Source organism: Poecilia latipinna, unplaced genomic scaffold, assembly GCF_001443285.1.
Source record: "Poecilia latipinna isolate Pla-1442-1.1 unplaced genomic scaffold, P_latipinna-1.0 Scaffold597, whole genome shotgun sequence".
Taxonomy (NCBI): Eukaryota; Metazoa; Chordata; class Actinopteri; order Cyprinodontiformes; family Poeciliidae; genus Poecilia; species Poecilia latipinna.
The window spans coordinates 225,675-240,345 of record NW_015113213.1 but is presented as its reverse complement, the minus strand read 5'-3'; the positions used below and the strand labels follow the sequence as shown (position 1 = coordinate 240,345).

General features: G+C 40.8%; 2 protein-coding genes across 3 annotated transcripts in view; one reads left to right on the top strand and one right to left on the bottom strand.

The window, feature by feature from the left end:
• The window catches only part of ece2a (endothelin converting enzyme 2a), a 78,380-nt gene extending 75,412 nt beyond the window's left edge, over positions 1–2,968 (top strand). For both annotated transcript variants that reach the window (XM_015042626.1, XM_015042625.1), the window contains one exon: positions 344–2,968. In XM_015042626.1, coding sequence (XP_014898112.1) covers positions 344–634 — 291 coding nt within the window. In that variant the 3' untranslated portion in view covers positions 635–2,968. The remainder of the gene's footprint in view (positions 1–343) is intronic.
• Positions 2,969–11,406: 8,438 nt separating this feature from the next.
• Positions 11,407–13,355, bottom strand: camk2n2a (calcium/calmodulin-dependent protein kinase II inhibitor 2a). The gene is made up of 2 exons (XM_015042624.1): positions 12,823–13,355; positions 11,407–12,357 (listed from the first exon to the last, which is right to left on the bottom strand). Exons 1-2 carry the CDS (start codon positions 13,343–13,345, stop codon positions 12,287–12,289), a joined length of 594 nt encoding a protein of 197 aa, XP_014898110.1. The 5' UTR covers positions 13,346–13,355; the 3' UTR covers positions 11,407–12,286.
• Between the last annotated feature and the right edge of the window lie 1,316 nt (positions 13,356–14,671).

The following is a 14,671-nucleotide window of genomic DNA, read 5'->3' as shown; positions in this document are numbered from 1 at the left end:
TTTAAGAGGTTAGAGTTTTAAATAATTTGACATTTGGTAGATGCTGTGGATGCAGCGTGCCGCTTTAATTTTAAGCAAAGTGGCAAGTAGGTAGATGAGTCAGATCTGGATGAGGCTTGTTTCTCACACAGGTTTACTGAGCAACAAACCAATGGTTTATCCTGACTGAGGGCATACTTTCAAAAAAAAGCACTGATGGTTCATAATGATATTAATAAAATCTGCAGCTTTCATCAGAGGTTTTATGATTCTGCACCAAGCGGATGATTAGTGGAGCAGAATTTCCATGAATTAATCTGTCTTCCATGTTTTTCTTCCTTCCCTTTCTCGGTTCTTCTCTTAGATAAGTCGCTGCTTGAAACCCGGAGGCCGCTTCGTCTCCATCACGTTCGCGCAGCCCTTCTTCAGGAAACGCCTCTACGCACGCACCGCGTACGACTGGTCAGTCAGACACGACAGTTACGGTGAGGGCTTTGAGTATTTTGTGTACGTAATGACCAAAGGAGAGCAGCTCAGCCCGGAAGATGCGGCTCTGGAGCAGAGGCTTCTGGAGGAACCCGCATCCCAACCCGCCAGCTGTCCCACCCCTCAAGATGAAGAGGATAATGACTTCCTGTGCAATATTAACTTATGATGTTGCTGAAAAGTGGACATTAATCTCAGGAATATTTTATGTCTTAGCCTACAGAAGCAGAAGTGACAGATTTATTACTTTGAGTGTTGAAAATAATTTCAAACACACTTTTATCTCAGTTTTTAGTCATTTTTAATATTTTATCTTTTGTAAACTTTTATACATGCTGTTGCTACTATGTAAATATTTCTGCAAATTCATGTGAGTGTGATCAGGACTGCTTCTTGTAAAATTTGAACAGGTATTTTTAGGATTATGTTTTTTTTTTTTGCTAACATAACTCAATTGTATCTGACTAACCATAAACCAAATAGTTGCCTTAAGGATAGTTTTAGGTTAGGTTTAGTAAAACGTGAACAAGTCGCAGCTGAAAAAATAGGCAGCCTTTTGAGGATTCATTTTTTCTTCCTGATGCAAACATTTCCGCGTTTTTCCATAAATTTTTCAACTAGAAGGAGCAAGTTGGCGTGTAACATGAGATGCTGGCGTTCTATTAAAAGAATCATTTCAGGGAAACCACGGTTTATAAAATTACTAATTTAGCATTGACATATGGTTAATGCATCTCAAAAATGTAAAAGAAATTACAGATAATAGCCAATATTTGTGCATAGATATACACAAAATTAATTCATGTTCTTCTAACTTAAGAGTAAAAGACCAGAAAAATGTGCCATGTGTATGAATTCATTCCATTTACTACGATTCTCCAAAAGTGCAGAGATCCGCAGCTTAGGTAGAGGAATATTTTGACATCACAACTATTAGTTATGAAATCCACAGATCTGGCTTTGGAAAAGAGACAAGAAGACCACAAAAAACATAGAGGCCACAGCAGAGATATAGAATATAAGGCACCTGGGTTAGATCAGACCAAAATGTAACTTTGAACCAATGAAACTGTGTGAAAATTATGTGAATACTTCCTCCCCACATTTAACATTGATCTCAAACCTCAAAACACTGAGGTTTGAGATCTTAATAGAATGAGAAGTAGAAAAAGTTCAAAAAGCTCTTAAATAGTAATAGTACAACAAAAAGTAACCATCCAGCAGCGGATGGTTATTCATCGGTCTTCATATCGTAGTCACAAACAAAATCCCTGCAGGTTCGCATTCAGCTCCAGTGTTTGCGTTGCAGTTTGCGTTTGCCACGTTTAAGCAATTTGCAAAACAAACCGTCGTGCCTCAATCCGACACCTGAGAGCCGCAGCCTCCTGCCTGTTGAGGAGGCGTTAAAACTCCCATCGGTGTGTCTGTCAGCGTCCTCCTCTCGTCTGCCGCTGGTGTCGGGTTTTATGTTCGACACAAAAGCTTCAAGGTGCTTCATGCCACGTCTCGCACGGCTGTCAAAAAGCATTTATGCACACATGTGCTTCCACCTACAAGAAACGGCCCACCCCTGCGTGTTATTTGTTAGAGACACACGATACTAGGTGTCGGGGTCATGTGCTCGCCTGCTGCTTAAATATAGCCCATTAACAGCGCACACAGCCATGCGTGCAGACAGGGAGGAGGACTTCTGACTGGAGGGGAGGGGATCGCATTAATAAAGTTGAAATCATTTATTTTTAATTCTCCACCGAGATCTAATTAACGCCTATTTTTAAGACTTGGGGAGAGAAGACGTGATTTTTCTGAAGGCTGCTGTTTCCTTACACGGTTAGCTTGTTGGAGCAACGTCATGGTTTGGTCAGCTTTGGCGCTGTTGTTTAGCAGAACAGTCTGGTCTACTTTTTTTTTTTTCTTTTAGCTGGCATTGCAAAATAAAATTATACATATTTAATGGACTTACAATATTAATGAGCTAAATGAAGTGCAATGCTTTGTTCCAGACACAGATTTCTTAGATTTGTTTTTTTTTTATAAATGCAACTTTAGACGAAGCTGCTAATTATGTCATGTTTTCAGTAACATCCAAAGCTGCCTTTCCTGTTCAGGAGTGCAAACTAAATGCCTTCCTATCCGAAAAGGCCTTTTTAAGCTAAACCTGTGGCCTATTATTAATCTTTATGTTGATATTAATGTTTCAGTTTCAGAAGGCTAGAAACTGCCTCATGTGTGTTACCAACTTAAAAACTGACGCTGTGTAATCCACAGACTCGGTAGCTGTTTACAGTTCTGCTGTTGTGTTGCATTGACGCATTATTCTCATGCTGTCTTTCCAAGTCGACTGTTAACATTACGTGCAGAAACACAAACTTATTTCAAGATGTTTCTGTGAAAAAGAAAAACAAAAGTTCTGACATTAACAGTACATACATGTTTAGTGTTCACCATTTGTATTTGCATAAAGATGCTTACAGTGTTTTAAAATAAATGCAAGTTGTATATACAGTGTCCTAATATGGCTATAAAATTCATAGAAGATTTTTCTGCGGAAAAATGAAGCCAGTCTGGTCTAACGTCATTAATGGGAATGACCAGGGTTTTCTGCACAGGCTTTGGCTGTTTGGAGTCTAAAACTCAACTGGAGTGTTTATTGTGGAAAAGCTCAAATGTCAGTTTAATCTAACCAAAGTGCACAGGTCTAGTTAAAGCCCAAGTAGATATTAGATAATTCCACACGTTTAGTGATGGTAAAACAAAAAATAAAGTTTTCTCATTTTTTAAAAGATCACTCTCAAGCAGTCGGCTTGTAGAAAGTATCTACAAGTTGATATGGAGACTTATTGTGTGCAACATTAAATTTTGAAGTTCCCTTTTTTCCTCCAACCCTAACCACCAAAATTATACATATTTAATGGACTTACGATGTTAATGAGCTAAATGAAGCAGCTCAGTTGTGGATTACTGAAACTCTGCTTAAAAGGGCAAAACATACGGTAGATGTAAAAGAAATGCTTTAGTTAAGAGGTATGTGTTTTTCAGGCCTTTTAATAAAACAGTCAGTTAACTATGTTACCTCTAGTTATTATAAAAATGCCTGTATGTATCAAACACAATGTAAAAGAAAGTTTGTTTCACAACTTGATGCCTTGAAATCGCCTCTGTCTCTTTAAGAAGCTACGTCAGCACAATGTCAACACAGGGCATCTCCATTGTGTTGTTTGCAGCCGTTCTTAGGAGCGTTGGACTGAGACGTAGGTGGCATGACGAGCTCAGCAGATGTGCAGCTCCACCAGGTGTTTACTAATTGCTGCTGCCACTAGTCTGGAGGAGCTGTGTGGCGAAGGCGGTGGAGGGTTGCTGTAAATGTGGCCGTAACACTATCTCTTATCTCATTACCTTTTCCTTTTACGACATACAGACAAACAAAACTGTGTTTGCACCATGTTTTATGACTGCCAACTGGCTCCCACGGTGACAAAAGGGGTGTAGCAGCCTGGCTACCGAAGCACGTGGGTTCAGAAACAGTTTGGAGCGCGTCTGACCTGGACAACAGGGAGGGTGCTTATGTAAGTCTAAAATGGCTCCAGCTTTGATATCGACCAGAGAGGCTTCAGCAGCGCTGCTGCACTGGGACGTACAAACATTCGATGGATTCATCACCCCGTGGATGGATGGAGGCTGGATATGTCTGCACACGAACCAGGAGAGGATTACCGACGCTTTCCTTCAGTTTCACTTTGCAATAGTTTTGTGTTCTGTGCTCATGTGAATGTATTAAAAATGAGAAGTGGTTTATGTTAGGTTTCCAGCTGCCTCGGAGGGACTGACTGATGTGCAGTGGCAGAGACCCTACTGAGAGATTTAACTTGCCTGGACTTAGGTTATGTAACCACAGAGCAAAGCACAAGCCTCACGCATGCATGAGAGGTTTGCCGTTGTTTAAATACAAATCCTGTCTTTCAGGTATTTGTTCATTTTTCTCTCACCTGATCTCGAGTCATTAACTTTATTTCCTTCATGTGCTTTTATATTGGTGAGGAAACAGAAGCCCGATTTTATTTTATTTTATTTTTTTTCCCCGTTTCTCCCAAAAGTAATTGTCCTCCTTGCTTTGTTGCCCATGGCAATAATCTATTGCATGCTCAGTGTTTCACTCACTCTAACTTTTTCAGTCAAGTCAAGTCAAGTTTATTTGTGCAGCACATTTTAGCAACAAGGCAGGCCAAAATGCTTCACACAGTAAAAACATAATTCAATCACTCCTCTTCTCAAGCACCGCCACCGCCATCACGTCCTCTGGGAGCATCGTTTGGCCCTCGGTGATTTGTTTTATGGGTGTTATGTGGCAGATCATGCGACTCAAAAGGTCAGCCGTATGCTTTTATAAATATGCCGAGAGCTCATTCTGCTCAATTTGTGTTTGAGCCGAGTCACGACACGGCCCTTTTGCATCCTTCTGAACCGCCAGCTCCCTGCAGCAGCAGTCATGAGCTGCTGTTCTTAAGGGAAGTCTTCCCAGGCATTTTTGGTATTTTGTAGTTTAAAAAAAAAAAAAACTAAAAATCTGACTCACTTTTCACCACAGGATTGTTGAAGAGTTCAAAGAGTGGATGAAATCACGTAGTTAATAGGTTTTAAAATGCAAGTTTCCCCACCTTACAGACATTTTTCTTTTTTTTTTTGTCATTTGTAAATGCTTCTGATCATCAATAAAAGAATGATATAGATCACATGTCACGCTCAGGGCCCCGGGAGCCAAATCCGGCCCACCGTAGCTTTTTATGTGACTCCAAATTACATCAATAAGTTCTTCCAGTTTTTCCACAAATCTGCAAAATTCACACAAAATCAACAAATCTCCACATTTTTTTTCAGATTTTACTACAAATTTTCTCAAATTTGTTCAAAAACATTGAGTTTAAGTGACTGCATCCACACTTTATAAGTCAATAAAAAGTCACCTTTAACATCCTACATTAGTGCAAATGGTAACACTTTATTTGAAGAGGGTTGAATAAGACTGACATGACACTGTCATAAAAACCTGTCATGAACATCAATAAGCCTTCATGAATATTTATGACTGTTGTCATAAAGCGTCATTCGGTAAATTATGACACTTTTAATACAAAGTTGACATAATTCAAAATGTCTGTTATGACAACTTGACATTAACCAAGAAATCATTACTGATAGAAATTTATTATAAAAGTATTACTGATTGCACTTTAAAAATGAGGTAACTTTATGTTATTAAAGGTAAAGTTTAAGCAGTAAACTTGTAAAGTTGGTGCACCAAAATTACTCTGAGAGAACATCGAAGATTCATCCAGGACGTCCTAGAACGATGCCTAAAGCTCTGCAGCTCAGAGTTAAGGTAAAGACGGATTGATTAGACCAAAGTGGATCTCTCTGGATGGTTGTGCTTTCTGCTACATCTGGGCATAAATGTAATGTAACGTAAAGGAACATGCAAACAAACACAGTGATGGTAGTGTGATGCTGTGGGGCAGCTTTGCTCTGGCATTGCCCCACTGCTTCGGTAAAATTAGCTTACATGCATTATTACTGTTACAGAAGTATTGATGTGAGCTTTGATTCCCATCCTAATAATAAAATTGATATCTTTTCAAAAGCTCTCCAGTAGTTCTAGAAGTCCTAGATGAGAAAAAAAAAAAAAAAAAACTTTGACAGTAATATTAAAATTCTGTTAGCTTTTGTAGCTTTTCAGCAGTATGGGTAGGGGAGAGCAAACTGTTATTACACCAGATGCATTGTGGGGAAAATACAAACGACAGTGTGTGTCTGTCCATGTCTCCTGAGGCTGCACAATGGCATAATTCTGTATATTGAATAGTGGACTTATGTAACAAGAGGAGGAATATTAATGGATGTCCACTCAGACAGATGGAAAGTGGTGTTTTGCGTACTTGAACAATGATACGAGAGGTTCTAACGACTGCCACAGCGGCCTGTGTGTGCCGTGGTGCCGGATTCACCTTGCTTTATGCCCTGTGTGTCCTCCATCTTCATCAGACTCGTCTCCGTCCGGTCCGCCTGTGGTTACAGAGCGGGCTGTTTGTTTTGGAGGCAGGCACAGCATGTTTGTATTGACCCCAACATGAGCCGCACACCGAGACAATCTGCCAGACTGCCGTCATTCAGCAGAGTTTGAGAGAGTCTGTGTGCTTTTATTTTCTTCAGCTAATGTCCAAGAAGGAACACAGATTTTTTTGTTTTGTTTTGTTTTGTTTTCAAAAAGTATTGTTGATTCTCAAACTCTAATGGACAGAAGAGGTTTGCTAAATAATAGAAAACCTCTAGTGAGATTAATCCATTCACAAAAATGATTGCTTTTTATTTTCTTAAATTCTAATTATGAAATAGGATAGGGCTATGTTTTAATCTCCAGAGTTGGCTATGGGGTGACTTTAAAATGTGCACAATCTCCATTAAAGAAGCAAGAACCAAACATTAATGAATATAAGTTCATCAAGCCCTGACATATTTGAATAATGGCATAAGGTAGAGAAATCATCTGTTTCCCCTTTTTGCCAAGTTACAGCCAAAAGACTTGAATTCATTTTATTGGGATTTTACACAACAGAGCATGACAAAACTGTAAAAGGAAAATGAAACGATACACGGTTTTCTTTCTTTTATATTAAAGCTCTGCTAAGTGTTTTAACCATTTCATTTCAACCTTATTTACCGCTGTAAACCTTTTAAAGTCTCCTAATTAGTTAACAGAGTCACACTTTGAAGAATTTCACTTCTGTATAAATTCATTGTGTCCCAAGAAGGCCTCCAAAGTTTCTTAGAGAACATCAGTGAACAAACAGCTGCGGCCCTCGCAAACCGAGCCCATGAAGCGGCAGACGATGGATGGGTGAAGTTTTCAGATTAGTATTTGTTTTTATTTGAACATTTCGCTGTTGTGCCCTAGTTTGTGTTGGTCCATTTGGTAAAATCCCAAAGAAGTACAACAAAGTTTGTGGCTTTTAACAGACAAAATATGAGAAAGTTCAAGACACTCTGAATATGTTTTCTGCCAAAGTGAACGAAACGATGTGTTTATTCCTTCTTTGTGTAGCAAAAACAGAACGAAACCGAACGATTGGCAACTTGTTGGAAAAATATAAAATTGCTGACCTAGAAGCTGCAGCAGCAGACCATGATACTACCACCACCCGGTTTCAAACGTTTCTTACACTGAAATGCAGTTTTTGTTTTGTTTTAGTGAAATTAAAACAGACAGACATCAGTGTTCTTTCTGAAGAGCTTTTCTCTTTGCAGCCGTTCAACCCCACAGATCTTCTTCAATGTTCTCATGACGGCAAAAGTCAAATTCAAAGAGACATTTGGTGTAACAAATATCCTACAGTTGCACACAGACTTTAGCTATGCATGCCGTTGGTATGCAGGTTAGTTGGTCTTTAAAGGAAACATGTATACTGTTTAAAAGCATACTATGATTTCACATTAAAATCTTAAACTTTAAGTCAGATTGTTGGATGAATAAATGTTGAGCCCTGGTATCCTGTTGGGAAACCAGCGTGTGGATCTATTGGCTCTTTACGGCTGAAGACCAACTGATCTGTCCGAGAAATGTTTGTGAACCAACATGAATTGCAGTAAAAGTCCTTTGTAAACAAACGCTCATGTGACAGGAAGAGCAGCTTGAGGCTGAGCCAGGACAATCCAATATCTGTCCAAATATGTCTGTCCTGTTCCGGTCTGCGGCTGCCCGTTGCTGCTAAAGTGTAATTGTTCACGGCACCAAGCAGACACACGCATAAGCAGTTCATCCCCCAGCATCCACAACAACACGATCAATAGCACTATTTGTTCATTCAGCGCAGTGCTGGTGTTATCGGAGAAGTCGATAATCGCGGTGATGGGAATGTGGAAGGGTTGCACTGGTGATGCTTTGTTTGTGTCCTTCAGAGTACAGTTTGGGAACGGCATGCAGATATCGGTGCGTGTTGTTGTTGTCAGTGCATGCGGCTGTTTATAGATGTGCCCTGGTACTGTAGACGCTGTTCTAAACCAATAAAGGGGTTAATCTAACCAGCGCGCTTCCAGGAACGTTCTGGTGCGGTTGCAGGGAAACTTGTTTCTTCTGAGTGATTATCAATCATGTTTGTGTGCTGCAGGTGGGGAAGAGGTGCTGCCAGCTGACCTAATTTCCTCCTTGATTCTGCCATCAAACACTGTAGAATAGTTCTGTTGTTTTATTTACTCCCATCATATATCTCTGGCGATAGTACCTCAGTTTGTCACATTGCACCTACAAATTTAAATGTGTTTTATGTGGATTTTATGTGACAAAATAACATAAGTTATTGTAAAGCAGAAGGAAAAAGTTGCATGTTTTTAAGTAAAAAAAAAAAAAAAAAAGATGTGAAAAGTGTGTATAACGCACTCTTCAGGTGTGTATGCATTTGCCTTGCATATCCAGACATTTGTTCGTTCTTTGCAGTCACTCGAGCTCAGTGAGATTTGGCTGGAAATCATTTGTGCACATCGATTTTCAAGTCTTGTCACAGATGTTGTAATTTAGGTCTAGACTTTGATTTAGCCACTGATCTAAACCGTTCTAGTGAATTGACCCTCCCATTCAGCTTCAAGTCCAGTTCAACCTTCTTCCAGTACTGCCTTGTATTCAGATCTGACCAGATTCTCTGACCCTGCTGAAGAAAAGCATCCCCACACCACGAGGCATAAAAATATTTCAGTTATGGGGACGGGAGTTTCAGAATGGTGCACTGTGCCACTTTTCAGCTAGCCAGATCTTACATTTAGTCTCCTCTACCCAGAGGACCTTCTTCCATGTGCTTCTGGGGTTCCCTGCATAGTTTAAGGCAGACCATGCAAATTGGACGTCTTTTGGTTTTGTTTTAGACGATGACTTTTTGCCGCAGCAAAACATGGTCTGTCAACAAATTCTCACACCTGAGCTGTGGATCTTTGCATCTAATCCGGTGCGTTTTATCTTTTGTGTCTCTGATTAATGATCTCCTTACACAACTCAATGTAGGAGAAGAACCGAGTCTTGGCAGGTCCGTAGTCTCTTTTCAATTTTGGATTGTGAATAGAAAAGCGCTCCACGAGGGTGGCAGAGTAAAGAGGGCAGAATGCAAAGTCTGTGTAAAATCCACAAACCTTTTATGATGGAAAGGTAGATGATTCTCGCAGCATTTCTCAAGCCACCAGAGATGGGTTCGTACAGGCTCAAACGATATTTATCCAGAAACTAAAACTCTTTGGCGAACGACCCCACTCCCGCCCCGTCAGACATGTTTGACAGACTTGATCCAAATAAATGAAAGAGAAACTTGTCAACACATTCCCTGTGTTTGGTCTCCCATTAAACTCGTACCGAATGCATCTCTGTAACAAATGACAGGACGTTTAAAACATTAATTTTGGGATCCTGGGTGTGGGAGACAGTTGTGTGAAGTGAGCACAACGCAAAATGCCTGTGGGTGATTATAGTGGCTAGTTGTGGCTCCCCGGGGATTTGTGATTTAATGGATTCACTTGTGTAGGCCAGCGCAGAGCCGTTTAGCAGCTCAACACTTGGATCGTGGCTTCATTCCATCTCTTTAATTAAGGTTCGGTATTTGCTGTCATTAGTACCACAGCTAATCATTCCAGAATGAATGCGGAGGCCCCCAAACCTGCAGCGACTCTTAGCCCTGTCTGCTCGGAGGACGTTAGCTCCGCCTGCCGTGGTTAATGTGGTTGAGATGATGTGACCTTTCGCTTTTGCCTTCAGTTTCACTCACAGAACAAGTCCAGCTCCCCAAAGTGCTGGCTCGTTGTTCGTCGCAGAATGTCTCGGAAACAAAAGCCACGTCGAGGAATCGCATTAACATTTTCTGTCACCATTTATTAATTCACCAAATACAGTGAAAATGGCATCATAATATACAATGACTCATTCTTAGAATGTCATGACATTTTTGTTGCTTTTTTGCTTCATAAAACAATGTTGTTGTTTTTTTTTAATATTTGAAAATATTAAGGTTTCATGCACAACCAACCATTTGTTGAAAAGTATGGTACAAAATAAAAATAAATAAGTCAAACCAAACAAACGAAAGTAACTTGTCATGTTCAAAATTGGTCAAATAACAACGCGTTATTTGAGGATAATCGTAAACAGTGCAATATACTCTAAAACTGCCATATTTTTTCTAACAAATTCATCAACGAAGCTGAACTCACAGTATACGATTTCTTAATAATAGTTTAACATTGATGTGTGCAAAAAACCCCAGACACATTCAGTAAGTCTTTAAAAAAATGCCTGACCTTTGATATTGAACGAGACCGGTCCACTAAACTCTGAGATTAGCCAGTGTGAGGCCCAGTCCCATTAATCAAACCCTCTCTGAAGTACAAATATTGTTGTTGATGAACCGTAAGACGAGAGACTAGCATATAATTCAAATAACAAATATTTAGATATAAAAATACAAATATGACTTTTCTGTTGTTGTTGTTAAAAAGAAGCGTGCCAGGGTTACGAGTGGCGGCGCCTGCGTTGGCACCAGAATGGGACAGTTCATGCAAAATAGATGGAGGGTGGTGGGAGGGAGAAATTTCTAACTCTACACAGAATTGCAAATACAAATTTTCAAAACCGTACAACTCCCCCATCAGTTACACAACTCAGTATTTAAACCGTTTCCTGGGATTTCCACGTTCGCGGAGGCCTCTGTAGATATCTGAAGAGTTGCAAAACAAACAAAGAAGATGAGAAATGGAGGGGGGGGAGAGAAAAAAATTGAGATATGTGCAGGTTTAAATCAGCTACATGGAGGTGCCATCCTGCACCATTCACCACCAAAGGGGGGGGCAATGCAAAGATGAACAGTGTGGTCTGTTTCTCTGCTGTTTATACGCTGAAACAAACAGGGAAAGAAGGGGGTGGGGGGAAGAGGTGTCTACTACAGAAGATATCAACATCCTCAGATAATATGTCTTTATACATATAATGAGTCTCCTTTAATAAAGTTTGGTTTATCTGTTCTTTTTTTCTTCTTCTTCTTCTTCTTCTTGTAAAAGCATTAGCAGCAACAGGGGATGCATTGGATCAGTGCTGAAAGGACAGCTCCCTTAAAATGCGCCGTGGCTGACTGGATCAACAAAGCAAAGCCTAAAGGGCTGAGGAAAGAAGGGGGAGGCGGGGCGTTTTGAGAGCTTATAGCTTCACCTACTGTACAACTTATTGAAATAGGGCTGGTCAATAGGGCCCTCTATAGTTGCAGTGTTTTGTTGTTTACAGCGCTTTTATATATTTATATATTCATATATATATATATATATATATATATATATTTCTAGAAAAAAAAGAAACAGAAAGAGATGATCGTGAAGGAAAACGACAAGTTCATCCATTATTTTAAGTCAGCAGAGGTTGAGATGCGCAGCAGCCATCTCAACATCCTGCTGCGCATCGGTAGTTAAAATCGGGATTCTTTTTGGAGAATTGCCAGCAATCCCACAATAAATCTTGGTCTTTATTTTTTTCTCTCCCCCCTCCTCTTAGAGTCCACCAGTCTTTCTTCACCTCTTCCTTTTCCTTTCCCCCCCCTCTCAAAGCTTTGTCCATTCCCCTTCTTTTTTCTCCTCCTTTCATCATCCCCATCCTCGTTCAGAGCTGCCCGTGTTTTTTTCTTCTTCTTCTTCCTCCTCTTCTTCTTCTCCTCTCTCTCTTTCTCTCCTGCAATCCTCGAACATGCACAGCCGACAAGTGCTTCAAATCGGGTGATCGGAAATTAAAAAAGTCTGCAAGGCCATCGGAGACGCTTTAAACGCCAGGTGAGGACTTGTCCGTCATCCCCTTCAGGACCTCGTCTATTCGGTCGTCCTCGATGACCACTGTGGACAAAAGGAGGGGGGGAGGGGGGGGATGGATGAAGATGTTTAGATCAAAGCAGCTCAGATTCAATATAAAACTATGACAATGACACAGTACGTCGTTTCGCCTTATCTATTAGTGGCGCACGAAATGCCCAAATTAAATTCTGGCACATAAAGGCGCATCTTTAATGGCACAGAGCCAGCCTTTTATCCTTACTGTTTAATAAAGAGTGCCTACAGGGTGTGTCCCTGCGAGCGCGGAGATAATCTCCTGTCTATGAATGTAAACAGAATGTCACCTGGAAGTATTTGCGCACTGATTAAGGTGGCTGGAATATTCCAGACTCTGCAACACCTTTGTTATTTTTTCTCTCTCTCTCTCTCTCTCTCTCTCTCTCTCTCTCTCTCTCTCTCTCATTTTGAATCTTTCCCCAACTTGTCATTAAACAAAAAAACAAAAAACAACAAAAAAGCATCCTTTACCGTGCTTGGCTCTGCCGATCTGTCCCAGCTTTGGGGGTCTTTTCGCCTGCGACGCAGCGAAGAAGGCGCTTGTGTCCTGCAGTCCGCAGCTAAAGGACATCTGGCTGACCTCGCTGTCCGCTCCGTAGCCGCTCATTTTGCCCTCGTTGTATGGCAGCACCTCGGACATTGTGGCACGTATAGAAGAGCTAACCCGCGTAGAAAAGAAGGGGAAGAAATACAAAAAAAGGAGCAACACAAAGCAGACTTCCTTTCCTCGGGGAGATTTAGATCCCTCTTCGCGCAAATTGCAGCCGCTTGTCTCCTGCAGGAGGGTTTCTCTCTGAGAGTGGAACCCGGTGCGTTGCGGTCTCTGTATGCGGTGCAGCTGCAGCCAGAGAAGGTGTTTGTGCGTTAAGGGGAGAGAGAGAAAAAGAGAGAGAGAAAGAGGAGGGAGAGAAAGAGAGGGAGTCAGAGAGGGAGCTGCGTTCAGTTGTGCTGCTGGCTGATGTCTGGCGAGGGATGTGGGAGATCCCGGGATCATAAAGGAAACCCAGGCAGAGCGGTGAAGTCATCCATCCGGGGTTGAAGCGCGAGAGTGTGCGCGTCCTGTATGTAGTGTGTGTACGTGTGTGTGCGTGCGTGCGTGTGTGTGTGCGTGTGGTGGGGGTTGGTGGGGGGACGCTGCTCAGAGTGATGGAGGAGCAAGAGTGACGCCAACAGGCCGCAGATGACATAGCTGAGGTTCAAATGAGGCCCGACAACTTTTTTCTCTTCTTCTGGATGAACTTTGTCCAGCGTTATTAGTGTTTCACATTATGCATCATCATGCATATGTACATATCTAGTAACCCGTCCGTAGTAATAAGTGCGCAAAGCATGCACATTCAAGGCGCATTTTACTTTTAACACCTAAACATGCTTCTTAACTTTTTTATGACACCGAGCCAGATTTCTATTTAACAAAGTGTTAAATAGAAGTTAAATAATATATAGACACTTCATTAAATGTCTTAAACTACTTCCAATATCTGTGCAAAACCCCACTGTTGTCTGGTAGTAATTTAACAAAACTGAAAGTTTTGTGGCAGCTCAGCCATAAAATCATAGAGCTTGCTTCATGGCTGAGCAGCTGCATCCCGATGTCTGAAGTAAGCGACCCCTGGTCTAGAGCAGCGGACATGTGTTCTCATCAGTGATGAATCCCGCCTCTCTGTCTGGCAGAGTGGATTTTGCAGTGGGCAGGAGCACAGCACTGATCTGACTGCATTGTTTCAAAGTCAGGTTTGTCTTATAGGATGGAGCCAGTTAGCATCTTGTTGTAAGAAAAAAAGTACATGCTCTTTAACAACAAAAAAACATGGGATATAAAGCACTAAAGCAAACTCTCAACCTAACTGCAAAAGGAAGACATATTTATAATTTATGCCTAGTTAATAACAGCTATGGATGGGGAAAAAAAACAATAACAAACTGGGATTTATAATCACATCATCCGGAGATGTTGTTTTAAAGCAGGTGTTATTTTTGCAGTGATTGGAAGGTGATGAGTACATTGAATAAATGAGTTCTGCCCTGAGAAAGAAAGAAAATCCTTTTTTTTTTAAAAAACCACATTTCATTATTAATTATTCACTGTCAAATATTTCAGAAATATTCATGGCCATGCTACTTGAAAAGCTCATAGGTTTCCTGTGGGGGACAGATTCTTTCCTGCTGGCTGGCTCCTCTCAAAAACAACATCCCTTTTAAAACATATTACTGAGTTCTGAGCTTTCCTGATTAAATTGGCCAAAAAAAAAAAAAAAAAAAAAAAACCCTTAGAAAAAAAACCCTCCCTTAAAAATTTTTTTTCCCCACAAAAAAATAT